We start from the raw sequence: 25,542 nt of genomic DNA, 5'->3' as shown, positions 1-25,542 counted from the left end.
TTCGACTATCGGTAATTCAGCCCATAGTTTAATCCTTTCGCCACTACTCAAATTAGCACTGTATGGAGCTTCAAGATTTCGCTACAAGAGGCGCTACTATCATGAAAACAGTAATTGATTCTTGCCGGAATCTGCATAGTATCTTATGGTAAAAATGGGAAGAATCAGTCATGCTCGAATGAAAAGTAATATTTAATGGTTCTCCGTCGAGACTTGTTTTATTTTGAAGCATTTAAATTAAAGCTGAAGAAATGCACTTTATAATCGCTGCATTGGGATTTGAAACTATAATGTCATAGTCATTATGATAGTGGAAATAAAAATTCACCTACTTATGAACGCATGCGCAATGAAAATTAGTTACCGAAAATCACCAGAGTTTCGCCTGATTCTACTACATACATACATATATAATACGAATACACATACAGTAATACCTCAGGTTTTGCACGATTTTTCTACCTCCCTTAGCTTTTGCAAACATCCCCACCATATTACTGGGTATCCAATCCGTAGCGAATCCTGTCTTAGCGTTGAATCGTCAGCCAATCAGAGCAAAGCAATTTCTACCCTATTCCCGCTAACGGAGCGTGCTGCAACCGAAGAGTCTTTCAAAATTTGAGATATTACTGTATGTACAATATACATATGTACTCTGGCGTAGTCGCATTGTGGTATAGGACATGTCAAAAATTTGTGATGGCGACGATGTTGAAGGTTAGTTGTCATTAAACAACGAAATTTATAATTAAAGTCGGTTTATGTAAACCAACACTTGTCAATCTAATGTATATAATTTTTTAAGTTTTTTTGCATAGTCTTATTCTTAACGATAGTATGCAAATGTTGATAACCTATGCAATGTTTAGATTGTCAAACAACGATTTGAATTTTCCTACTAAACAACACGTATAGCATTTTATTTTATTTAGAAACGTTTGTATAATTTTATCGTTACAATAACTTCTCAGTAATTAGTACAAACGATTATTATTAGTTATAGTAATTTTAAGACAAGTTCTTTTTCAATACCAAGATTTTTGTATGAATTTAAATCACGAATAGCAAGTTAAAATCAACAAATGTAATTTCTTCTAAATCGTCTATCTGTATTTGCCTTTATATCTTAATACTGTAAGATACATATCACTTTCAATATTTTTATATATTTCTTTCATATTACTTTGTAATACACATGTGTACTGTAATGAATATTAAAATATAACAGATTTAATATCTATATTCTCTTACTATATTTAACAATATGTGCACAATTAGGACAAAAGTCGGCCCATGTTTGAAGATAAATGGCCATGTATGCGTCCAATTATTTTGAAACTATTGGTACAAGAACCCGTGACACAAGCAGAATGGCAAGATCTATTTTACTCTGTTCATTTGATATGTGTGTGGGATGAAAAAGGTGCTCCAAAGCTAAGGGACGCGCTTAAAGAAGATATAATGGATTTTATAAAACAAGCTCAACAGGTATATATTATTGTAATTATAGTATAGTTTATAATCTTCTTCCTGAAACTAAATTAACAGTACTAATGTTTTAATTATTTATAGAGAGTTTTAGCACACCAAGAAGAACAAGCACTGTTAAAAGCATATATAGTTGAATGGAGGAAGTTTTTTATTCAGTGTATCTATCTTCCAACACCTTTCAGGCAATTAGAAACAAGTCTAGCTGGCAAAACAGGTTCCACCGTTCAGAAAAGAAATCAACCAGATGATACTGTTAGAAAGGTACTAATAAATTGTAGTTTTTAATATTTTATATTTTACAATCTCATGATTCTTCATGTGTATGTTACAGTTAATGTTGGATAGTTGGAATCAAAGTATATTTGGAGAAATAAAACATAAACTCCAGGATTCTGCTATGCGACTAATAAGGGCTGAAAGAAACGGAGAAGCATTTGATTCACAACTTGTTATTGGCGTTAGGGAATCTTATGGTAATAGATTGGTAGATTGGAAATGATCTGGTGGCTGGTAATAATCGAAAATTTTTCCATAAATTCTAGTAAATTTGTGCTCCAATACAACGGATCAACTTCAAATATATAGGGAGAATTTTGAAGCAGCATATATAGAGGCAACAGAAGCATTTTATTGGGTTAAAGCACCAGAACAATTATCGTTACATGGTGTAGAGAATTACATGCGTTACGCGGAGGCAAAGTTAAGGGAAGAAGAACTCAGAGCACAAAAGTATTTAGAACCGAATAGTGCAAGTGTACAACTTTTAACTGAGTGTTGTGTACGTATATTAGTAGCAACTTTTAAGCCGGCTATATTAGCGGAATGTCCAAGAATGATTCAACATCATCAAACAGATCGTAAGTGTATTCTAATTTCTATTTAAAAATATTTGGGTATATAGCGTTATACCCATACTAATGGCATTGGTCGGATAAATTACAGAACTTAGATTGATGCTAAAGTTAATGGATAGAGTGCCTGAAGGTGTTGGGCCAATGTTAAGAAATTTAGAAGAACACATTGCAAGTGCGGGTCTAGCCGATATGATGGCAGCGGTAGACGTTATTACTCACGATTCTGAAAAATATGTTGAGAGACTATTAGATCTTTTCCGACGATTTTCAACTCTCGTTAAAGAAGCGTTCGACGATGATCCCAGATTCTTAACAGCGAGAGATAAAGCTTACAAACTTGTCGTAAACGACGCAACAGTATTCAAATTAGAATTACCGGCACGCCAAAGTTCTGGCATCGGTACAACAATTTTAAATAATAAACCCAACAACAACAACAACAAACAACCGGAATCGAAGTGTCCAGAGCTTCTTGCTAATTACTGTGATATGCTACTTAGAAAGACACCTCTCAGTAAAAAACTGACTTCTGACGAAATCGAAAGTAAGCTAAGAGACGTAGTAAGTATTTATTTTCTCCGAATATACATATATTCCTCGATATGTAATATCAAACGCCACTTCGTATCCATCTTTTGATTAATTTCGTTTTAGTTGTTAGTGTTAAAGTATGTTCAAAATAAGGATGTATTTATGCGCTATCATAAGGCTCATTTAACACGCCGCTTAATACTAGACACATCTGCGGATTCTGAAAAAGAAGAAAATATGGTAGAATGGCTTCGCGAAGTCGGAATGCCTGCTGATTATGTTAATAAATTAGCTCGAATGTTCCAAGACATTAAAGTGTCGCAGGACCTCAATCAACAGTTTAAAGAACAGTGTAGAGCTGCTATTGCAGATAGTATAAACATTAAGGTACTGACCGAAATGTGTAAAACATTCAATCTATTAATCACAGAGTACTAATTGAAGGCAACTGTTTCTAGATTTTAAATGCAGGTGCATGGGCTAGAGGCAGTGAACGCGTCACTGTAAGTTTACCATTACAATTAGAAGATTATATTCCTGAGGTAGAGGAATTTTATAAGAAAAAGCATAGTGGAAGAAAATTACAATGGTATCATCATATGTCAAATGGCACGGTAAGAAATGAAATGTCTTGTCAGAGAATATTGGGAACAGATGTCTTTATGTTTACAAAGAATTTTTACGGATTAAGCGGGGTCTTTAAAGATATCGATGTAACGTTAATGAAATATTTCAATTATTTGTTGTAACAGAACAAGATAAAGTTTTCTGATGCAGTAAACAAGGGTATAGAATAGAACTTTACAAAACTTTCAGTATCACGGTTCTAATTTTCAGCTTCACCTTGCAACCAATTTGGATGGTGTTCCAGATAACGTTTTCCAACCAAGTGGGACGCTTCGACGTGGATGTAACAACTTTTCAAATGGCAGTTCTGTTCGCTTGGAATCAGCGACCGTTTGAAAAAATCACTTACGAAAATTTACGATTGGCTACGGAACTTCCTGACCCCGAGCTTAGGCGAACGTTATGGTCTCTGTGTGTTTTTCCGAAACTCAAACGTCAGCTCCTGTTGGTGGAGCCGCACGCACATAGTCCTAAAGATTTCGCAAACGACACAAGGTTTTGGGTGAACCAGGAATTTGCTATTGTGTTAGTAATATTTTTGAAAATGACTATGTAAAAAAAGATGATTATATGAAATCTTTCTTTCACTTTTAATTGAAATTTTTAGCAAAAACGGAAAATTACAAAAGCGGGGGAAAATTAATTTAATAGGGAGGCTTCAATTATCAACTGAACGAAGTAAAGAGGAGGACAACCAATCTATTGTACAACTTAGAATATTAAGGGTTCAGGTATATTTTATCTCTAATCAATCTTTATTTATCAATATGCAAGCAACGTTGTAATTGAAATGTTCTTTATAGGAGGCAATTATCAAGATTTTAAAAATGCGGAAAAAAATTAGTAATGCTCAGTTACAAACCGAATTAGTTGATATACTGAAGAACATGTTTTTGCCAAGTAAAAAGATGATAAAAGAACAAATCGAATGGCTCATTGAACATAAATATATTCGCAGACACGATGATGATATTAATACTTTTGTGTATGTGGCATAAACTGGGATTATACATGCATACATATAAGAGTGTACAAACTCTTATGATTAATATTATATTTTTATAAGAATTCAGTTTTTGTGTATGAAAGCGTATGCTCAAAGAATCATAATGTAATTGAGAGATATTTAATGTTTTTGTAACACATTCACAAAGAAGAAAGACACATCTCCTTAACATGAATAATTAGTGTTTGGGCACAAAATCATATCGTTCCAAGAATCATGATTAAGTAAGATACTGCCGTTAATAACAATTGTATGCACCGTTAACAATGAAATTATTATAATGTTTCAAAATTCTAATCTCCGAGATAAAATATAAATTTTATCAATCGTTTTATTAACTTCGAAAACAGTCGCAAACACTTTTTATTTGTTGTGTTTAATGTCACACAGAAAGATCGAACCACGAATGGTGTAGACGCGTGAATATGTTTATTTACTATATGTGTACATATTTTCAAGAGCAATTGATTTCTGTGAATTAATCTCAATTGTAAAAAGTACACTAATTACGAAACTTTCTTTATATGACACTTTTCAGGCTGTTTTGTATTAATTGTGTCGTAAATTGTGAACGAATAAATGTGCATTTTCGACTGGAAAAATTTGATTGAACTAAAATTCATGCGAAGCAAAAATACAATAAATGGCCTATACCAATACGTGTAAATGTCATATTAAAAGAATTTAAATTCATTTTAGTAGACTAGTAATGCAATGTATAATCCTTATGCTAAATTTTGCACAGTCGCATCATGAATCATTACATGTTGACTTACCACTACTAATAACATCTATGTGTATAAAGCTTTTATATTATTAAATAAGCTAATGACAATGTAACAGTGAACAATTTCTGAATTAAAGAAACAGAATTTTTTATACTTTTCAAGCTATTTTATTACTAAATAATTTCTTCCCGAGAAATTATAGTCATTTTCTCTTTTAATAATTCAACAACTTTTCATTTCATACATTTATACAAGAACACACAAATAAGAATTTTTTGGTAACGTATTTATTCACAGAAAAGTAATTTGCTATAACATATTTATAAATTTTCAACAGCTTTATGTTAATTTAAACTTTACACGAACATGAAATATATTTCATTCGAGTGGGAACATTATATACATTTACATATACGTATACATACGTACACATCACTGTTGCATTTAAACAGTAACACCGATACATCGCAAGTCATATGTATATTTTTAATTGCATTAAATTTTTGTTCAAAACTCATTTATAGATTACTTGTGGCTTAATCTTTGTAACTTTTCCAAAGAAATGAGATTTATCGCCCCTCAGATTCAATATAAATTAATTTTAACTTATTTGAGATTAGTATCAGTAATATCAATCTGCATACGTCCACGTGGTATACACTCGCAATCACATGTATGTACATTAAATATACATCAATGTTTATAATTGTTCTTATTAAACTCATTGCACACACATTCCTTTTGTACTTCTCAAGCTAAAATTGTCCCGAATTCACAAATAATTATTAGAGCAAATATTATTACTTCTACTTGCTTTCTTATATTTTTCTAAGATTTGAAATTTTACATACCTTTTCTGACAATACAATTAACACCGATAACTCGAAATATAACTCTGATATCGCTAATTTTAATATTCTTTACTGTCGATACATTAGTATTAGTTTCATTAATTTCTGTGATGGCGAATAAGCTTTAATATCTTAAATTATTTTTTTTTTAAGAAGTTAAAAATAATTGCAAAGTCATTCTAAAATAATGTGTGCTTAAATTCTTTCTAACAATTTATTTTTACGTTAGTGAATATTCGATGATGTTCATGATAAAATTGTTAAGTTTGTTACGCATAAGACGATTGATTTTTTCATTTTACTTGTAACTAAATGATGTATATTTAGATGGATATTAACAAATTTTATTTCGTATTTCACTCAAGATTTGCAAAATTTCAATATACACAAATAAATAAATTTGAATTTTGTCCAGATCCGTTGTTCATTTAGATAATAGTATCTCGAAAGAAACGAAACATATACCTATTTAATTTAATTAATTGTCTTTAAAACATCTCTTATGCATTTATGAATAAAATCAATTATTTCATGTGTAACAACATAATGTTATGTATATAACATTCTTCATGATATATTTTTGTTTTAAATTTCAGCAAAAAATAACATTGTATATCTGAAAGGAGAAACATTTCTCGTGATACAATCTTAAATACAATTGCGTTTTCTATTCATAATTCTTGTAAAATACTCACATGTACTTGCCTTAGCAAAACGCGTTTACAAATCATTTTTTGTGACGCTACTGCCACAAGTTAAAAATTGTCAATTTTGCGATATAGCAATAAAAAGTTTTGTGTATTGAATGCCGTTGTATGTAATGCCTCTAGTTTCTTCTTGGATGGATAAATAATTCATTGTCATAAAATAGACAATATCTCTAGCAACGCTACTTATGAATGTTCTGGACAACGTGTATGTTGTATGCGTGGAGCATTTTTTATAGGATTTGCTGTTTCACAAACATGAACGACTATTCCTGGCTGTCCTGAACCTCCAGGATGTAATTCGTGACTACCACCTGCAAAATGAGAACGTGAAAGAAAACTACTTACTATTAATTGTATCATGTTCATGAATAGAATTCAAACCTGAAGATAGGTTTGCTATAGCTGCTAATAAATCGTGATTAACTAAAGGTTCGTTTTCCTCTCTAGGCTTCCAACCGATAGGCGGTGAAGCTGGTGGTGAAATTAGGAACTGTTTAGTAAGCGCTGGTGGCTGGAGATGTTGATCTTCCATATCTGTGGAATACATTGTCGTTATTAGGAAAGTAATATTATATGAATATACTTTTAGTGAAATTATATGAATATACTTTTACAAACCTATTGGAGTGACAGGCTGTGCAAAATAACAATTGATGCTGGTCTCACCAAAGTGAGTTTGATGCAGCTGTATCCTAGCATTAGCAGCTGCATTTGGGGAATTGTAGTTTACTCTCATTCTTCTAAATGATCTAAAATACTGAAAAGTAGCGTCCTCACCGAATTGTTTAAATAGATCCTCTATTTCATGCTGTAACAAAGAAGATATTCCACTGAACATATATCCATGAATCTTGTCCATATTATGCGATCTAATTTATTTGATATACCTTTAACTCATCGCTGCTAAATACACGAGGATCCACATTAGTTACTATAACCGATATTGGTAAATCTTCATCATGCACTAAATCTTCTAAAGATCTTGTATTAGCCTCGCTGTGACCTTTCCCTACATCAAATTCCAGTTCTAATTGTTGATAATTAGGATGTAAGTTGGGTAAACCATCAATTTCGTTAATTATTATATTTTCTGATTCTTCCACTTCTTCGTCTTCCAATACACTTGAACCGTGCTTCTCTTCCATATTTAATATTTGCTGTTGAATTCCAATACTTGTTACTAATTATTTTGATTCACTTATACACAATACCCATTAGACTGAACATAGCATTTGTCAATTTTCCATATCATTTACTTTAGCACTGAATTTTTGTTGTCTAAGAACATCAATGCCTCTTTTATAATTTTCATAAAAGAACTTGCTAAAATGTAATTCGTTGCACATACGCATATATGTAATAAATTATAGAAAACCATACGGATTTACAAGACATTTATGAACCGCATTTACGTGTTATGCGATTTTATTTGTCACTGTTCTATGCCTATCTGTCACTGACACACAATCGCGAATATACGTATGGTACTACATACATATACGCGACGACATATCATATGTAGCTTATTAGTGAAAAAACAGCTAATCAGCTGAATGCAAACACATACTACTTGCCTGATCTTTCTTAAATGGCTAAACCAAATGTACAAAGCTGTTTTCTTCGGTTCGAATATTTATCTGGATCGGGAATAATTTGTTTACTTAATAGAAAGTAGTTGAATTAGTTTTAATTTACACAGAAAATTGATTATCGCATTAACGTACACTTAACCATTTCCACTGCTTTCGGTACTCTACTCTGTACATATTTACTATTTTATTATTATCTTAACGGAATCTTTCATAATCGTCGACTACAGGAAGTAACTAGGAAGATAGTAAGCCGGTACAAAGGATTTTTTTGTCTTGCACGGGATCCTATCTCAACAAACAAAAGCCCGTGAACTTCGATAGGAAGGGAATGGTACATTCACATTGAAAGTTACGCGCATGCATTGTATCACCGATAAATCAACGGAATTTAAATATGGTATCGTTCGTCTGCAAGATAAAGAATTAATCTTGATATATGTAATGATATTTGAAAATTCGTCTTATGTAAATCTTCTTATAGAGTTACCTTTCTATACGTTCGTACAGAAACACGTATTTATATACGCATCTGTATGTACATACACCTGTATATATGTCGTGGATAGCAGCGAGCAACAAATAACAATGTCGACGATGGAAGGTTCGCTTAGCAAATGGACAAATGTTGTTAACGGATGGCAATATCGATGGTTTGTTCTGGATGACAACGCCGGTCTTTTATCATACTATACGGTAACGTTGTTTGAACAATTTCAATATATTTTAAATTTGTTTGGTATGTATTGTTAATAGGTTACACACCCCATTACTTGATCAAAAAATTGAATTAGTATATAATTTATGAAGGAATTGTAATCCGATGTACACTTTTCCCGCACGAATGTTTTGTTTTTTCTGTTCTTCTTATCCTACATCGTTATAACCGTTTATTAAAACAACAATCTATCTGTCATAATCAGCTGATTTCTTAATTTCGAATAATAAAGTTGCTTTTAAAGTGTTTAGGAAAATCATTTGTTATCAAATGTAAGTGATAAGAATAAGTCATATTTGAAAAGATATTTTAATATCTGTGCTAGTTTTTTTACATTTTGCAAAATTTACATTTTTTTTCTATTAATTCCATGATTGTTTACTGATTATTTTACTTAGTGTCCTAGTTTGTATTAATGTTACCTTTTAAATTAACATTTCACTTTTATTATATTTTAGAGTAAAGAAAAGATGATGAGAGGAGCACGAAGAGGATGTGTACGTTTAAGAGGTGCTATTATTGGCATAGATGATGAAGATGACAGCACATTTACAATTACAACATCATCATATAAGGATGATCCAAAAACATTTCATTTCCAAACACGGAATGCAGAAGAACGAGAGCGCTGGATTCGTGCTTTGGAGGATACTATATTACGTCATTCTCATGCTGTATGATAAATTTATCCTGTTTACATTTATTAATAGAATTCAGCCTAAAACTAGATAACAGAATAGATTTATTACCATTCTAGAGATGGGATCCCAAAAAATCTCCACCTAAACAAGATTTTGATCGCAAAGTAGCTGAAGCAGATGCTTACCTTCAATTGTTGATAGATCAAATAAAAGTAATTGAAACAAAACAGAGAAACGCAATAGATACAGAAGATGAAGAAAAGCAAGAGAAGTATACAGCAATTTTAACACAAGCTAATGCAATGCTTAATTCTGTTAAGCATACAATAGTGCAGTTACAAATTGCGAAGGTAAAAATTTCTTATGATAATAGTATATAGTTTAATCGAATTTTGTAAATACATTTAATACATTCAATTGAATCTAATATAATGTACATAACAAATATTGTACTTCTAGAATACAGCAATACCTGTAAATGGAATATATAGGGGACCCACTGACTCAATACATGTTCAATCTGCCTTATCTCATGGTAATTATTTAGGTACAATATACAGAATCTATTTACGATAGGAAGTTTCTCATAAAATAAATTTCAGTTGCTACTAGAGAACCAGAAGCAACTGTAGAAACTGGTATTGAGTTAGGCTCTGAATGTGTAGAACCAAGAGTACCTACATTGCCAAATGGTAATTTTGCTTCGGTTATTTGTATTTTACAATGTAGAAGTGATAATTACAGTTTAAAAATATCTAGTTCACTATTTTATTATTATTTTAAAAAATAATTTGGAATATTACCGTTACATTTTTCTTGAAAAGCCGTTGTAGATAGAGATCTTCCAGTACCACAATTCTCTTATTCATCTTCGGACGAAGATGAAGATTATTACGATGCGGCAGATGAGATATCTCCACCCTCTGTGATGCAAAATCATATTACTGTGCAAGTATTCAGAAATATTGTCAAACGTAAAATATGTCGCTTGAAATATACTTAAAAAGTTTCATAATTACGCTTAAACGTTTTAGTAGACGACGAGATAGCGAACGCCCACAAACGCACGCAGATAATTCTATCGAAAATCGAAAACAAAACCCGTTGCCGCCTACAAAAGGTGACGGATCTGTTGATTACGATGGTAAGTCTGTGTATTCCATATATAGGGTGTTTCACCCGATTTGATCACTTCAAATTTCCGTTAACTTGTTTTTTATGCTAATAAAAAATGTCAAAGAGAAACGTGATTTGCTTTGAAGGGATGACCTTTTATAAAAGGACTATTTAATCGAGACATTGACATTTATAATGTACATGTAATATTACACAAGGTCACATAAAGCTCGTACAAAATCATGATATCATAGGTCATTGGATTGGTCTTGATCATTACGTATTGGTTATAATAATGTACAGTTCCATTTCAAAGAAACATTGCTGATCTTGAAAAGATATGTCTGAATTATTTATTCATTATTCTCGACAAATTTTATTTTCAAAAACATTTGTTATCTCTCACAATATTGGTTCTTTTTCAAACCAAATCATGTACTCTTCTGATAATTATTCTTATCATAAAAGACTGGTAAGGTATTTAAGACGTTTAAGTTAGGTATTATCCTGTATAATAAATATAATGTAATGACAATATGCATTATATTACACACATGTGTTTATTTTCTATAATAGTATATTATGTACTTGATGCATGTAATATTTTTATTCATATTTGGAATCAAAGAAATGTTTGAAGCAAGGAAGTGAGTGACTAAAATAAAATGAGTATACATATATTTAGATTAGTAAAACTAAATTGGGATACGTTCATATAGATCAAATTCCTACGCGTGGAGTTGATAGTCTTTCCCGAAATTTATATTAAAATTTATCCACGTCTCGATATTTCAAATTTTGATATAAATTGTCGAAAAAATTAATGTCCGAAACTAAGTGCATTCGCAGATATCGATAATGCAGGTTTGCACCATTCGACTTTACCCGCAACTAAAACTATTGATTTTAGAGAGCATCTTACACAACACGTGAATTATCGTGTTAAAGTAACGTTATCGTAAAATAGTCATCGAATTTTTACTTGAAGTTAAACCTGAATGTCTGGTAATATGACGAATTCACAGGCAAAAAGATTTTATCAAATTTTAATGTTTCCTTCCTTTCTGTGGATGTTATTCCTCAGAAGAAGATTTTTATGTTATGTGTAGTTTATTTTTCATATAGTGAAAATATTTAGGAATGGATATTACTTGGTATTTTATAAAAAAACAATATGCTGCACGCAGATTCAAGAAGTAAGTCTTTAGATTATAAAAAAATGTAACCATTCTGTCAACTCGTTGTACAAACTTTGAAGATTCTTTAGAACTATTTGATTTTTGTAAATAAATAAGATATACAGTATATAATCGTTATAAAATATTAACTTATCTGTTATTAATTATTAACTCTTACGATTATGTTCTGTTATAGCTCTTTACGAGGAGGAAAGCGAAACAGAAAGTTAGTAATTATTCTATTGATACATATATACATACACACGTACATATTACACATACAAACACACAATAAAGTTATGAAAAAATAGAATAAAATATGCAAATAATGTGTGTTTACTTAACCTGATGTGTGCACCCCTTTTCAGTGGATTCTATGGAATCTCATGGTTCAGTTGTAACCCATCTTTTATCGCAAGTAAAGATTGGCATGGATTTGACAAAAGTGGCATTACCCACATTTATTTTGGAACGCAGGTCACTTTTGGAAATGTACGCAGATTACTTTACCCACCCAGATCAGTTCATAAGGTATATGATATTAAAGAAATATTATTTAAAATGTATCTCATGTATTGGTAGTTTGTTATAAAATTGTATTGTTTGATATTTTTTAGCATAGCAGATATGACTACCCCAAGAGATAGAATGGTTCAAGTAGTTCGTTGGTACTTATGCAGCTTCCATGCAGGTCGCAAGTCAGGCGTAGCTAAGAAACCATATAATCCGATATTAGGTGAAATTTTTAGATGTCATTGGGATATTCCCAATGATGTTGTAGATAGTACAAATGATTCAAAATTAGTTGCTGAAGGTCCTGTACCTTGGTGTAGAGAGAATCAACTTTCATTTGTGGCTGAACAAGTTTCCCATCATCCACCGAGTAAGCTTTTTTATTTCTTAAGTTTTTAATTTTAAAGTCACGTTTAATTAAATCGGTATTTTATTCATGTAGTAAGCGCATTCTATGCTGAACATTATACAAAGCAAATTAGCTTTGGAGCACATGTATGGACAAAAAGTAAATTTCTTGGATTAAGTATAGGAGTACACAATGTAGGAAAGGGTTGGGTGAATGTATTACAATATGGAGAAGAATATGTTTTAACTTTTCCAAATGGTTATGGTAGATCTATTCTTACTGTACCATGGATAGAATTAGGGGGAACTGCGACTATACATTGCCCACAAACTGGCTTCCATGCTACTGTAGAATTCTTAACAAAACCTTTCTACGGTGGAAAACGTAATCGTATTACATGTCAAATTACACAACCAGGAGATAAGAAACCATTTCTTTCTATAAATGGAGAGTGGAGTGGTGCTATGGAGGCAAAATGGGCTGATGGCGTAAGTGTGAAAGTAGTTTTTTAATTCTCAAACAATCTTAATACTTTACCTACTGAAAATTTAAATTTTTATTATGACTGTAGTATATCTAAAAGAACTTTAACAGTTTCCTCCTAAATAACAGTAGTGGTTACGCTCGGTAGGCAAAATGGTAATTCAAAATGTTTACTGCTTCATATAATAAACTTTATCTTTTCAGAGAACTGAAATATTTGCAGATGTTAGAGAACTTCAGACTCAAAAGAAATTAGTGATACCAGTTTGTGAACAAGAAGAACATGAATCGCGAAAAGTTTGGCGAGATGTAACTGTTGGATTAAGGATCAACGATATGGAAAAAGCTACTGCAGCTAAGTGTACAATTGAGCAGAGACAACGTGATGAAGCGCGAAATAGGAAAGAAAATAACATAAATTGGCAAACCAAGGTATACATTTTTCAAAGTTAATACTGCCTTTTTATCTGTATCTACAGGAAGACGATAATATACGATAATAATGTAATATTCTTTTCTTTAAACAGCTATTTAAGGAAATTAAAGATGGTGGTTGGGTGTATGTTAAACCTCTTGCAGACAGATTACATTTGCCTCCAGATCAAGCAGGAGCAACGTAAATTCGAAAAATATTTCGCCACAGTCTATGATATTGCACAGTACTAGATATTTAACGCCTAATTAACTGAGGGCATGACTAATCTTAGTATTAGTTAATTTATAAAATATATTTTAATGCTTTTCAAGACACCGTTTTTACGCCTAATGACTCTTACCTTTGAAACAAAGAAAATTTAAGGGAATTACTCACGTTCTTTCTTCGAAATTGTTATTTTTCATCTAAACCTGATTAAGTACAATAGCAAATATTAAAGTGGTGTATAATATTAAGATTTCATTCAATGATGTACATGTATTTTGATAGCTGGCAAATTATTTTTTATAACACATAGCTATTGATAGTCACGATATTAAACATCATGAGAGTATCGTGCCATGTATTATATGTGGACATAGATTTACAAAGCTTACGTATTATTAAAATTCTAAACAGCTGTAAAAATGATATTCTCGACATTTTTCAGTCCTTACAAATAAAAAATAAAATGTAATATAGTAGAATACAAAGTAAAATAAATGAAAATATAATTAAACTATACCAGGGCAAATGTAAAAGCATATCATTTTTTAATATAGATATAAATTTAAAAAATTAATGGATCCTATTACTAAATTAATTTATCCAAAGCTTTGCAAAAGTGCGAGCATCAAATGATTCGAAATGTTACCTAAAATGATTTTCAAGCCATATTTAAAGAATTTAGACAGTAAATTCGTAATTCCGAAAATATTATATATTACGTATATATTGCATGCATGTACTTATAAAATTGTTTCCTACCTTCAATTTAGATTGCCAACAACTCATATAATGTATATACATTTAATTGTTTCCTGTTAATCTTTATGTATAGTGTTTTGTGTTTATACACTATATTTCACTCAAACATTTACAAATTCTAATTTAACTGCAATATTGGACATAAAAAACAATACATTATGAGGAATATAAAATTTCGACAAAATAGAACTTTATTTATGAATTCATATTATACATATCGATTGACTTAAAATTATAATTATGAGATTTTTATTTGAAATAAACAAATTTGGATAACAGTTATTGTTTTTGTATGGAGTAATAAAAATTAATTTCTTATACAAACATTAGAAATATAATTAAATTTCATTTATTGGTTTCTCCAAATATATGTGTCCGATGTAGTAATCGGATGCGACTCTATGAGGTTTTGGAAATCGTTTTGTTGATAGTACTAAATGTTCTAAACCAATTTTTATCACTGATAAACCTACTTCGCAGTATGATTTGTTCATGGAATCTGTGATACTTCTATTTGTCTCATATTTATATAATACTTTAACAATAGATACTTTTTGCAAAGTTACGATATTATTAGTTAAAATTCTTTTAGGCTCTATCATTAAATTTAAATTCCAGTCCATTGGTTTTAGAATAAGGCAATGAGTTTCTTTCCCCACGAAGGACTGTAAAACTATTTCTTCGCCAAACATACCAGTCATTGAAGTTTTTATAGCTATTAAAAAGTCAGTGAAAGGATCAGTTGCACTTTTTGTTTTTAAATTATTGGATAAACTGTAGTCAATAGAGTAACTCCACAGTTTAAGCGAATTATTTTTATCAACCTTTCCCAAATATTGCAAGCATCTGTTGCAAATTATACTATTTCCATCTATTTTTAAATTTTCATTAAATATACCCATGTGGACAACAACAAAAAATGGCCCATAAAAGATATCGGATTCCGAAGGTATCAAATTTTGCGTTATAGTATCGTGATCGTGTTTGCAACAAAACCATTCGCTTGGATCATAATTCAGATCTGGCACAGGCAATACTCTCTTAACAACTACTTCTTTAGAAAGTGTAATTTTACAGCATGTACATAATATGTGGCAATGAGATGTATTAAGTAATTCATCATTTTCTGAATCATAAGAAGCTACAAAATCATTTGGAAAATTTATCTTTGGCAAAGAGTTATTAAGCAATTCTGTTTGAAGAGATCCAAAAGCAGAATCAGATTTAATTTGCAAACGAAAAGAAATCCAATTATTTATTATATTTAACGCAGATAATGAATTTGGTATTAATTTTATAGATTTCACTAACAATTTTAATATTTTGTTTCCTATACTAATTTCAATACTTTCTTCTAAAAGTTTGATCCCAACTATCGCAGAATTTACTTTCATTTGCAAGTGGATGAAAGCATTGCATATTTGGAGTCTAGGTCTTAATTCCAATGTTATAGATTGTATCATATTAAAATATGTCAATGTAATAAATTTGTTATTATTTTCAATAACTTGATCTTAATAATTTAAGTAATTTAGAAGAATGTTACTTTAAACAAAGATCATAGTATAAGAGACCTGAAAAAAAAATTTTTGATTTAAATTACAAGAAATATATATACCAGAATTTGTACTTATAGGAGTGGATAAAATGTTTATACTTTTACCTTCGAACCTGCGAATTTATTATAGAAAGTTTTAAATCAACCGACATAAGGAATTGCTGTATTAAATTCCATTCCATACATTTCCCAATATTTGTATATAAAGATCCCTAAAAAAAATAATTATTTTATTATAAAATATCACAACTTTATAAATTTAAATAAAAAAATTATTTAAATAATTACATCTGTCAGAATTTTCAGTCAATGAATATTGGTCAAATTTATCGAAACGAGGTACACATTATTCGTCAGAACTGCAATCTAAGGGTTATTATTTCAAAATTTGATATTACTAAACACAGCGAAAGAAGGTGTAAGGTACATAGTTTAAATATTCTCACTTGAGTAGACCACGTGTGGTACTTTGACATGTTTCTATAAAGATCAATCCACGTTGGTTGTAACATAATACACGTTGTATATTATGTAGAATTTTTTCAACAAAACCTCATGTAGTATTTTTTTGTGAAACATTTATCCCAGTAAATAAATACATATCACAAACCTTTTTGGACAGCATAGGTATACGTTGGACTGAAGGATGCGAGAAATAAAGCACCTGAAAATTGTACAATGTACCTGTCTACCATCTTTGATTGGTTAAAGTTGTTTTTATCATAATCGTGTACATAACCTAAAATCAAATGTAAGCACAGACAATGTGTTAAGAAGATCCACATCTTATAGACATTTGTAATATCCTTGGTAATCCATATTACCAACGTAGCAGTCCAAAATTACTGAATTAGGAAACGTGAACATCAAAGATGTCGACGCGAGTTTCGTTTCTAGTATAATAATCTTTGCCCAAAGTATTATAACCTATAAACCGGAGAAATAATAAACACATCTTTAAAACATGGTTATTCTGACTAGATTTTTATCTTATAAAATATGGCAAAATGTATATCGTTTACAGTTGTTAAGTACGTTTTATTATATACGCTAACATTATTGTTGGTTCTTATGAAAAACAAGTTTATTTATATAAATATGATTCAAAGGTTTACTAATATTTTTTTACACCGACAATTAACGAGTTACATTTACTTTGTTGGCCTTATTTAACGTTTTTATGATTAATTTGTATATCAAAATTATCTTACTATTTTCAGATCAAGAAAGAAGAGCGTTTTCATCTATCTCGCAAACATTAGACCAAGAAAAAGAACCTGAAAACAATTTTCAAAAGAAGAACGACAAAAATCCATCTGATACAACATATGAAAATTATAGATTTGTTTATCCAGAATTCTTACCTGACCCAAACTCACTATACCGTAATAATGTGAGAGAAAAATTAGAACGTCTTGATATGCTGGCTAGAAGATCTGTCGTCAGTATTCCTGAATTTTATGTTGGCTCTATATTAGCTGTAACATATTCTGATCCACATGCAAATGGAAAAGTAAACAGATTTGTTGGCATATGCATAATGCGAGAAGGTTGTGGATTAAGAGCTACATTTCTCTTGAGAAATGTTGTGGATGGTGAACCTATAGAAGTACTGTATGGATTATATGATCCAGCTATCCAGAAAATTGATTGTTTAAGGTAGTGTTTAATTATTTTATTCATGTTTCTTTATCAAGTTATTGCAATAAGATGTGTATAGAATTCATTGAACATTTTCAATATTTACAGATTGGAGAAAAGATTGGATAATAAACTACTTTACCTTAGAGATGCACCAGAAGAATATAGTACATTTCCATTTAATATGGATCCTGAACTGTTATCTGAAGGAGCAGCAGTTCCAGTTAATGAAATTAAAATTCCTCTTAAAGATAAGAAATGGTTAGAGAAATGGGAACGACAAGATTTGAAAGGTGTGGTAGACTTAATGCCATATGTTAATGATAAACGTAGAAGGAAAGCACGAGCTGCTGCTAAACCATGGGAGAAATTTGATTTAATGAAAATTTACAGGTAAAAATTTCTGTACAGAAATGTACATTAATTTACATATAGAAGCGTTACATATTCATACACTTTTTTTTTTATTGTATTGTTTTAGAGCGACCATTCCACAAGAAGAGCAAGAAGAAATATTTTCTGAATTACAGATTGAACTCGGTCAATTAGAGGTAAAAAAGAATATATTGAAACGTAAGCGTACATTTTCAAGACCAAAGAAGAGTGTATAATTCTGTTTATATTGTTAATAAAAGTTTAATCGTGTAGCACAATTGGTATTTATTATAGTTAAGATTTATGTCCACACGTGGCACTATCATGGAATATTCATTTGTTCATAAATTTTTTTATTTCATTAGGAAGTGAAAAATATACAATAGAAATTATAAAATTTCAATGATTACACATCATTCTTTGAACATTCTTGTTTGTTTCATGTGGAAACGATTACTTTTTGTGTGTTACATGAACCGAATTAACAGAGAGAAGATTAAATGTACGAACATGAAATTAACTAGTCAGTAATGCCACATTAATTTCTTTAACCATCTTAATGCGATAGAGCATTTTTATGAGATGTTCCTTAGCCAATGGAGATGTTGAGTACCATACTGGACTGTCCGGTACACAACTTCTTTCAGGTAATAAATAGAATACATCGTTACGAGTTTTCACGCTCTCTGGGCTATAATTGTAACAAACAAGAACAAAATTACTTACAGATTATTTCAGGAACATTTATCTCTAATAACAAAACTAACTTACCACTTGGATAAGTAAAATTCGTATAATTTTACTGGACATCTCAATGGATTTTCTTCATTTTCTTGTTGTTCATATACTTTCTTTTTACGTGAATTGCCTTCTAGAAGAAAGAATCATAAATTTCTAATATTCTCAGACATCCAATACGATAACTATGATGTCCAGTACTAACCCAATGCAGATTGCGGTGGATAAAAACGAAGAAGAACGTTTCTCGATCCTGGAACTTTTCCTGTTGCAGCAGCAGGTTGTGCAGCAGGATTACGTTTCCAATGTTTCATAATATGAGAAAATGACAACTGCATATGCTCTTCTACTGTCTAAAAGATTTGATTAAAATTTTTAATGCAGATTTTAGTTTTAAAGACTACTAGAAATTTTATGATTTCTGTACAATTATGTAATACAAGGAATCACGTACGTACCACGAGGTTAAAATGTTTCGTATTAAAAAACATAAGAGTACTTAAGAGAACATGGGGCGAGTGAGCACCTAATTGTTTGCATTCCCATAAATGTTCTTCTTCGACTCTCGTAACAATATATTCTAAGAGGAAAAATTTAACGTTCGTTAGAAATGATTCCTTTCAAAACTGATATAAAAAATGATAATTGAATGTCTTACGTGCATCATTATAAAGAACAGAGAATTTCTTCGCCACTTCATTTAAACAGTCCGTAAACTTTTCATAATATGCATCCGTAAAAATGTTATCTATTCTATTATTTTCAAACAAATACTGCTGTATTCCTGCAACAGAAAATTAAGCTGTTTTATAAAACAAGAACTGTTTCATACACTTCAGACATACTTGTTCAGAATATGTACCTAAGCAAAGGTAATATATTGTATCTGGAGCATATTCCGTGCCATTTGGTTTTCTAACTTCTTTTACGAATAGACACAGCGAATAATTTAATTCATCTGCTGTGAGTTGCAAGAGATCCGTTTTAAACAATTTCATTTTTCTCATAGGTGTACTTTGTTTCTCTAATTCGGCATTCTTTGCGATTACCTGTTAATTATATTACTTATTTCTCATATCTGTTTCCAGAAGGAACAAATGTCAACTTCATTCAAATTACCCATTGTCTCCACGCGTTTACTCCAAATGTATATTTCAGGGCCATGTTGGCATCTGGTTTCTCCATAGGTTCTATAATTCTTGGTTGAGGCGGTGGTTGAGATTCGGGAGGTGGCATCAAAGGCATATCGTTCGTTGTAGATACACGCCTCCCTCGCTTATTCGGAGTAGACCTTGGTTTGTACGGAACCATTCGTTTCCTTCCACGAGAACTAACCATTAGTCGTTCGGATTGGACTATAAATGTACCAAAGATAAAATAAATTTTTATGATCTTTCCTAAAAAACACTATCCATCAAATTTCAACCATTTTTTACCATCAGTTTCCATACTGGTCTCAGATTGTGCTGATGTTTGTGTAGCCGTGATTGTATTTGGAGTTAAAGCAGCTTCTAAATCAACAGCGGGTTCGTCCAGTTCACCAGTTGCCATTTTTAGAGCCATTTGTAACATATCATCGCCAAATGTATTACTAGAATCCACTCCTTCTGGACTAAAACCTCCGCTGTGTGATTGATCACGATCACCAGCCTCTTCATCCCTGAAACAAAAAAGCTAATCATCGTTTCCTACCACAGCATTAATTGAAAGTACATCAATATACCTATCGTCGGCAGAATCTGAGTCACTTTCATTGGTTTTCTTTTCCGTTGCAACCATCTCTGCCATCAGCAAGAGTTCAGCTTCGAATGGATCTGCTGGTATTTTCTCTTGTATTCTTTTAATGTCTTTAAATATCCCTTTAGCGCTATTTTTTGTCGTAGGTATAAAAATAGGAACAGGAATCGGTAACGGGAATGGACACGGGACCGGGAAAGGCATACTATACATATGCATTGGAAATGGAACATAAATTGGTACTGGTATCGGAATAACTGCCTGGTTGACTCCATCCGTTTGCGTGGCCTTTGTACAAGGATGCGGACGCACGGAAACTCCTTTTGTATGCATCAGTGGTTTGCACTGAGTGTTTTTATTGTGGACTTGAGTCGGACTCGGTGGCCTCGTTATTATATGTTGCTTATATATCACTTGAGATGCCTGATTCTGGCTGATAGCAACCGAAGGTATTACCATATTATTTACATTATTTTGTTGCGTTGTTGGACTGGCTTGTCCATTTGCTATCGCGGCTAGACTCGTCACAGATGAAATCACTGGCATATTCTTTTTGTTCTGCATGTCATTGGTTTTTTGATTATTCGAGCTCGCGTTCCTCTGAGGTAACGTTCTTTTAGGCATACCGGTAGGCACAGGGTCATCACTCGTTGGTATCGTTATCGGCGATTTTGTATATTGAGCTTGAAAGTTCATCACGCAATTGTACGAACAAAAGTTTCGTATCGTCGCGTCCGACATCGTTAAATGATACTGTGCTTGAGAGAATTCTCGACAGAAATCACAGTTTATCCTCTTCGCTGAAACCGCATTGATCGAAACCTATATAAATTCGAAACATTTAAGATCAGATTTAATTTTCAATGATTCGAATTGGTAATAGGTAATGCAACATACCTGATATAAAGTTAAACAGTTCAGGCTGCACATCATCATCACTTGTCCCGTTTTCAACTCCTTTTTAATCATGTCGAAATTATATTTTTTTACTTTACACCAATTGCATGGAACAATCTTTCTGTTTGTAATAATAAATATATTTAAACAGGTTTTTGAACAAAATGTGTGAGCCTCTTTCTCATAAAATACGACAGAACTCTTTTTGTTAGGCATTTCAAAGAATTTTTTACAAGTGGAACATTGATCAGGATCGACTTTTTTTACAAATTTGAATGCTGCGAAACAAGGCTCACTACAGATAGTTACTGGACCAGATCTATCTATTTGGACCTCGCAGTGAACAACTTTTTCCTGTTGCAAGAAACATTATTTTAATGTACAATCAATTGTTGAATTATCAAGTACAATAATTATGAACAAAAAATATTTCCTTACTTCTTGGCAAACACTGCAACATTTTTTTTCCAGGACTGGTGGTTCTACAGAACTCATTTTTGAATATTTCTCCATACAATCTTGTGTACAAAAATCTTTAAATTGCCCTTTATCGCCGACTGGTGCAAGAAACCCTTCGGTACTGGAACTTATATCCTTCTGACAATATGTGCATACTTTTAATCCTTTCTTAAATTCTTCCAAACAAGTGGAACAACAAAATTGTCTAACGTCGTAACCAAATCGTACGCAATATTTGCCTAAACTTACTGCCTGCACCGATCCGTTACAATTTCGACAATAACTTCCGTATTTTGTTTGAAATTTCCCTAAACACTCTTCGTTACAAAATTCCATTGTCTCCCAAGAGAGATTACGTTCGTCACCGAGTTCGACAATCAGTAAACAGTTTGCACAACGTTTGTCTCTTTTGGAATTAACTCCGTCACTGGGAATATCTACAGCTCTATTATTGGCAGCTTTGAATAAAGCTTTACAAGTTTTCGAACAAACGTGAAACGTATCAAAACCAATTTTAACTTTAATCTTGCATGATCTTTCTTCTTTACATTGTTTACAAATGTCTTTGCTAGTTATTTCTTCAATTTCAGAGTTCTTCGACTCCTCATCTATGTTAATAACATCTGTAGCTGTAGCTGTAACATTGTTAATTGAATCTTTTTCTGTGTGAGTATTTTCAACAGCTTTTGTATTATCATCGTCTCCATCTTTTAAGTCCGTTACATCTTGCTGCTTGTCTTTATTACTGTCTGTACTCGATTTATCTTCAGAATTTTTTGGTACAGTATTGTGATCAGAATTAATTTCGCATGTAGATTTGTTATTGTTAATGCTAGATTTATTCGTTTGTTCAGGAATTATCACTTTCATGCTATCTGGAATAATACATAACTCGTCATCTTGTCCTGGTAAAACATTCGACTGTTCTTCCTCAGTTTCCATTGCTGTTACTTCGTGGAGAGCTTTTTCTGTTGTATCATCGCATTTTTCAGTTGATCCTGCAACTTTCGTTTTGCTTAAATTCTCATTTCCTTCTGATAAATTCGCCTCTATGTCAGACGGACCTGCGATGCAATTCTTCTCAGCTTCTCGACTTATGTTCGAAGACTGCACTGCATTAACAGAAATATCTTTATTTTTTTCATTATCTTTATTGCTAGCATTAAAGTCGCTTTCTCTAGCACTTACAATAACTTGTAGATTGTCAGCCTGAGTACATAGTTTAGGAAAACCTACTTCGGTTTCATTAAGATCGTCTGTGTCCATTGGCTCAATAGTTTCAACATTAAGGTTGTCTCCACCAAAGGGGTCCTCCGCATCTATGGATTGATTTTCAATTTGAGCATCTCCATGTTTCTCCTGAGAGAACTGTACAAACTCTGTATTTTCTGGTTCTATTATATTTTTTTCTGCTGTATCCTTCTCGCAACCTTCAGATATTTGTTCTGAATCAGTCTTTTTATTACCTGAATTATTTTTTTCATTAACTGATAATTTTGTTTTTTCATCTGTGCCATCAACCTCTTTTTCAACTACATTTAAATTACATGTTTCATCTGTCTTATCTGTTGAACTTTGAATTTCTGTGTTTCCTGGCACATCTATTAAGCTTTTTTGAGATTCTATATTTTCTATTATGGTTGGATTACTCAATGTATCAATTGTGTCATTGCTTTCCACAACATCTGATGTTGTTGATATTGCTTCGCATTTATTTTCTTGTAAAATAGTTTTTGCATTACTTTTACATAAACCATCTGGCTGTATATTACAAATTGTTGATGCTATATTTTCATTGCTTTCTTGTAAATTTGAATCGTTTGCTTCTAATTTATTTTTATCCAAAGATTTTTCTTCGCACAATTTAGTGTTTAATGGTTTACTATTATCTATACTTTCTTCACATGTTTGTTGTGTTTCTCTGGCTGTATCAGCCGTGGTTTCGCTACTTTGGCAAGTCTGTACAATTTCTTTCTCAGTTTCAATAATCAACGGCTCTTCAGGTGTTTTGCTTGTATTACTACTGATTTTGTTTTTTCGAATAGTTGAACTATCAATATTTTCTTCATTTTCTAAAGATGAATCCTTTTCAGTATTAGAATCCATACTGAGTCATATAATGGAATATGGTTACATATATCTAAAAATATACAAAAACTATATTAACGTAGTAAAATTAAGAGAAACATGTACAAAAATTTATGTATACGCTTAAAAAGGAGTAACAAATTTTATTCAATTAATGCACATAAAAACAATGACTCACATATTCATTTACACAAAATTAGTATATAAAGGGCTTTGTACGATGTAAACAAATAAGTCAAAAACGATTTACACCCTAGGTTTACAAACAGAAATAATAGAACTATATTTCTTAGAATATAAAAATATGTAAACGACTTTGTGAATCACTGTAGAATAATTTGTATAGATCACTATAAACAAATATTTAAATTCGGTATGTAAAACACATAAAATACAAACATAAGAGTCCAATGAATTAATTATAGTTAGGATGGAAGTATCCTATGGCAAGAAGAAATAATAAAACATTTCTCGAAAAACAACTGACACTACATTTTCTTGGCTGATGCAGTAAACCGCTGTATGGAAGATTGAGGTTATTGCAGAAAGTAGCTTCGGTTCGCCATGTTGCATTTGATACTTGTGATTTAATCGAGTCTGACAGCGAAGGTAAAACATAAATAAAGGAAGAAAAGAACTGTATTTACGTTCCTTGGTAAACGGTGGTAATTTCTTATAAATGAATAGGCTGTTAAACAACACTATTTACTGATTCGAAATTAAATATTCTGTACAGTTCAAAATTCAACATCGATTGAAGCAAGTTATATTTGAAAGTATATAAAACACTCCTGTACTTCTAAATAACAAAATATACGTGTATCACCTTTAAATGTCGATGCTAACAGCACTCAGTCTCACAATTTCTTATTTAAAACTACAATACAGTATTCATCGTCGAAATATAGCTGCCGTGGCGGCAATCCACATACACTGCCAACATACGTATGTACATTCATAATCTCTTATTTGGATCAAACTAAATGAAGCCGCGTTCTCATAACAACTGTGTTATCGATGTTATCGATGTTTCTTACTACTAATCCCCTTTTGTATTAAATCAATTATGTTTACTTTAATTTCAAAAATATAGCAACAGAAATTCAATATTATATGATATTTCGAGACAAACAAATTCCTATTGCAACTGAAGAATTTATGTTTCGTAATGAACTTAAACTATTTTAATAAAAATATCCAATTATGGTAGTAATTTGAAAATAATAAATACTTATACCAGATATATTATTTCTTTCATTATG

General features: G+C 31.5%; 6 protein-coding genes across 21 annotated transcripts; 3 read left to right on the top strand and 3 right to left on the bottom strand.

The window, feature by feature from the left end:
- The first annotated feature begins 612 nt into the window (after window positions 1-612).
- Cul5 (cullin 5) lies at window positions 613-5,390 on the top strand. Of its 2 annotated transcripts, XM_033486094.2 has the most exons (11): window positions 613-717; window positions 1,279-1,488; window positions 1,573-1,752; window positions 1,823-1,964; window positions 2,034-2,348; window positions 2,434-2,906; window positions 3,000-3,263; window positions 3,335-3,490; window positions 3,748-4,028; window positions 4,111-4,234; window positions 4,307-5,390. In XM_033486094.2, exons 1-11 carry the CDS (start codon window positions 634-636, stop codon window positions 4,499-4,501), a joined length of 2,424 nt encoding a protein of 807 aa, XP_033341985.1. In that variant the 5' UTR covers window positions 613-633; the 3' UTR covers window positions 4,502-5,390. The 2 variants fall into 2 exon arrangements, with proteins under 2 accessions (XP_033341985.1, XP_033341986.1); XM_033486095.2 differs by lacking the exons at window positions 4,111-4,234; window positions 4,307-5,390 and having other exon boundaries at window positions 3,714-3,979.
- A 112-nt stretch (window positions 5,391-5,502) lies between these two features.
- Window positions 5,503-8,661, bottom strand: sra (RRM_RCAN_like domain containing protein Sra). Of its 5 annotated transcripts, XM_033486056.2 has the most exons (7): window positions 8,523-8,661; window positions 8,373-8,435; window positions 7,686-7,955; window positions 7,417-7,606; window positions 7,180-7,332; window positions 6,784-7,109; window positions 5,503-6,704 (listed from the first exon to the last, which is right to left on the bottom strand). In XM_033486056.2, the coding sequence occupies exons 3-6, from the start codon at window positions 7,941-7,943 to the stop codon at window positions 6,982-6,984; spliced, it is 729 nt and encodes a 242-aa protein (XP_033341947.1). In that variant the 5' UTR covers window positions 7,944-7,955; window positions 8,373-8,435; window positions 8,523-8,661; the 3' UTR covers window positions 5,503-6,704; window positions 6,784-6,981. The 5 variants fall into 5 exon arrangements, with proteins under 5 accessions (XP_033341947.1, XP_033341945.1, XP_033341943.1 ...); XM_033486054.2 differs by having other exon boundaries at window positions 7,686-8,435; XM_033486052.2 differs by lacking the exon at window positions 8,373-8,435 and having other exon boundaries at window positions 8,523-8,643.
- On the top strand, window positions 8,651-14,544 carry LOC117229518 (oxysterol-binding protein-related protein 9). 3 transcript variants are annotated; one of them, XM_033486050.2, is made up of 14 exons: window positions 8,651-8,787; window positions 8,872-9,083; window positions 9,564-9,779; window positions 9,863-10,096; window positions 10,206-10,281; window positions 10,349-10,438; window positions 10,571-10,694; window positions 10,784-10,890; window positions 12,237-12,266; window positions 12,409-12,571; window positions 12,658-12,923; window positions 12,996-13,390; window positions 13,590-13,817; window positions 13,913-14,544. In XM_033486050.2, exons 1-14 carry the CDS (start codon window positions 8,748-8,750, stop codon window positions 14,003-14,005), a joined length of 2,274 nt encoding a protein of 757 aa, XP_033341941.1. In that variant the 5' UTR covers window positions 8,651-8,747; the 3' UTR covers window positions 14,006-14,544. The 3 variants fall into 3 exon arrangements, with proteins under 3 accessions (XP_033341941.1, XP_033341940.1, XP_033341942.1); XM_033486049.2 differs by having other exon boundaries at window positions 10,781-10,890; XM_033486051.2 differs by lacking the exons at window positions 8,651-8,787; window positions 8,872-9,083; window positions 9,564-9,779; ... (3 more) ...; window positions 10,571-10,694; window positions 10,784-10,890 and adding an exon at window positions 10,922-12,058.
- Window positions 14,545-14,955: 411 nt separating this feature from the next.
- LOC117229464 (uncharacterized) lies at window positions 14,956-17,092 on the bottom strand. Of its 6 annotated transcripts, none has more exons than XM_076520166.1 (5): window positions 16,956-17,081; window positions 16,792-16,825; window positions 16,634-16,711; window positions 16,451-16,557; window positions 14,956-16,361 (listed from the first exon to the last, which is right to left on the bottom strand). In XM_076520166.1, the coding sequence occupies exon 5, from the start codon at window positions 16,248-16,250 to the stop codon at window positions 15,126-15,128; it is 1,125 nt and encodes a 374-aa protein (XP_076376281.1). In that variant the 5' UTR covers window positions 16,251-16,361; window positions 16,451-16,557; window positions 16,634-16,711; window positions 16,792-16,825; window positions 16,956-17,081; the 3' UTR covers window positions 14,956-15,125. The 6 variants fall into 6 exon arrangements, with proteins under 6 accessions (XP_076376281.1, XP_076376284.1, XP_076376280.1 ...); XM_076520169.1 differs by having other exon boundaries at window positions 16,634-16,704; XM_076520165.1 differs by having other exon boundaries at window positions 16,792-17,082.
- Window positions 17,093-17,217: 125 nt separating this feature from the next.
- mRpL19 (mitochondrial ribosomal protein L19) lies at window positions 17,218-18,633 on the top strand. Its single transcript, XM_033486022.2, has 4 exons — window positions 17,218-17,376; window positions 17,566-18,004; window positions 18,095-18,379; window positions 18,468-18,633. Exons 1-4 carry the CDS (start codon window positions 17,310-17,312, stop codon window positions 18,595-18,597), a joined length of 921 nt encoding a protein of 306 aa, XP_033341913.2. The 5' UTR covers window positions 17,218-17,309; the 3' UTR covers window positions 18,598-18,633.
- Window positions 18,634-18,693: 60 nt separating this feature from the next.
- Window positions 18,694-25,263, bottom strand: woc (zinc finger protein without children). Of its 4 annotated transcripts, none has more exons than XM_033486017.2 (12): window positions 25,107-25,263; window positions 22,172-24,332; window positions 21,734-22,087; window positions 20,823-21,658; window positions 20,536-20,759; window positions 20,219-20,454; window positions 19,962-20,148; window positions 19,758-19,883; window positions 19,558-19,679; window positions 19,305-19,452; window positions 19,133-19,232; window positions 18,694-19,052 (listed from the first exon to the last, which is right to left on the bottom strand). In XM_033486017.2, the coding sequence occupies exons 2-12, from the start codon at window positions 24,296-24,298 to the stop codon at window positions 18,878-18,880; spliced, it is 4,635 nt and encodes a 1,544-aa protein (XP_033341908.2). In that variant the 5' UTR covers window positions 24,299-24,332; window positions 25,107-25,263; the 3' UTR covers window positions 18,694-18,877. The 4 variants fall into 4 exon arrangements, with proteins under 4 accessions (XP_033341908.2, XP_033341911.2, XP_033341909.2 ...); XM_033486020.2 differs by having other exon boundaries at window positions 19,133-19,229; XM_033486018.2 differs by lacking the exon at window positions 25,107-25,263 and adding an exon at window positions 24,680-25,056.
- Between the last annotated feature and the right edge of the window lie 279 nt (window positions 25,264-25,542).

This window comes from Megalopta genalis, chromosome 3, assembly GCF_051020955.1.
Source record: "Megalopta genalis isolate 19385.01 chromosome 3, iyMegGena1_principal, whole genome shotgun sequence".
NCBI classification, from domain to species: Eukaryota; Metazoa; Arthropoda; class Insecta; order Hymenoptera; family Halictidae; genus Megalopta; species Megalopta genalis.
The sequence above is the reverse complement of the archived record's forward strand: the minus strand, read 5'-3'. Positions and strand labels throughout refer to the sequence as shown.

What these genes read in the sequence shown, in the direction of transcription:
- LOC117229518 (XM_033486049.2), top strand. Translation starts at nt 8,748, where the DNA reads ATGCATTGTATCACCGATAAATCAACGGAATTTAAATATG. An exon ending in ATCAACGGAATTTAAATATG is followed by an intron (nt 8,788 to 8,871) that starts GTATCGTTCGTC and finishes ATCTTCTTATAG; the next exon opens with AGTTACCTTTCTATACGTTC. An exon ending in ACATAAATTGGCAAACCAAG is followed by an intron (nt 13,818 to 13,912) that starts GTATACATTTTT and finishes TTCTTTAAACAG; the next exon opens with CTATTTAAGGAAATTAAAGA.
- sra (XM_033486052.2), bottom strand. Translation starts at nt 8,564, where the DNA reads ATGTACAGAGTAGAGTACCGAAAGCAGTGGAAATGGTTAAGT. An exon ending in TTAGCAGCGATGAGTTAAAG is followed by an intron (nt 7,607 to 7,685) that starts GTATATCAAATA and finishes TCTTTGTTACAG; the next exon opens with CATGAAATAGAGGATCTATT. An exon ending in ACAGCCTGTCACTCCAATAG is followed by an intron (nt 7,333 to 7,416) that starts GTTTGTAAAAGT and finishes TGTATTCCACAG; the next exon opens with ATATGGAAGATCAACATCTC.
- woc (XM_033486017.2), bottom strand. Translation starts at nt 24,298, where the DNA reads ATGGATTCTAATACTGAAAAGGATTCATCTTTAGAAAATGAAGAAAAT. An exon ending in TAAACGCGTGGAGACAATGG is followed by an intron (nt 20,149 to 20,218) that starts GTAATTTGAATG and finishes TATAATTAACAG; the next exon opens with GTAATCGCAAAGAATGCCGA. An exon ending in CGAAACATTTTAACCTCGTG is followed by an intron (nt 19,453 to 19,557) that starts GTACGTACGTGA and finishes CAAATCTTTTAG; the next exon opens with ACAGTAGAAGAGCATATGCA.
- LOC117229464 (XM_033485948.2), bottom strand. Translation starts at nt 16,250, where the DNA reads ATGATACAATCTATAACATTGGAATTAAGACCTAGACTCCAAATATGC.
- Cul5 (XM_033486094.2), top strand. Translation starts at nt 634, where the DNA reads ATGTACAATATACATATGTACTCTGGCGTAGTCGCATTGTGGTATAGG. An exon ending in TGATGGCGACGATGTTGAAG is followed by an intron (nt 718 to 1,278) that starts GTTAGTTGTCAT and finishes GTGCACAATTAG; the next exon opens with GACAAAAGTCGGCCCATGTT. An exon ending in CAGATAGTATAAACATTAAG is followed by an intron (nt 3,264 to 3,334) that starts GTACTGACCGAA and finishes AACTGTTTCTAG; the next exon opens with ATTTTAAATGCAGGTGCATG.
- mRpL19 (XM_033486022.2), top strand. Translation starts at nt 17,310, where the DNA reads ATGGTTATTCTGACTAGATTTTTATCTTATAAAATATGGCAAAATGTA. An exon ending in ATATCGTTTACAGTTGTTAA is followed by an intron (nt 17,377 to 17,565) that starts GTACGTTTTATT and finishes TACTATTTTCAG; the next exon opens with ATCAAGAAAGAAGAGCGTTT. An exon ending in CAGAAAATTGATTGTTTAAG is followed by an intron (nt 18,005 to 18,094) that starts GTAGTGTTTAAT and finishes CAATATTTACAG; the next exon opens with ATTGGAGAAAAGATTGGATA.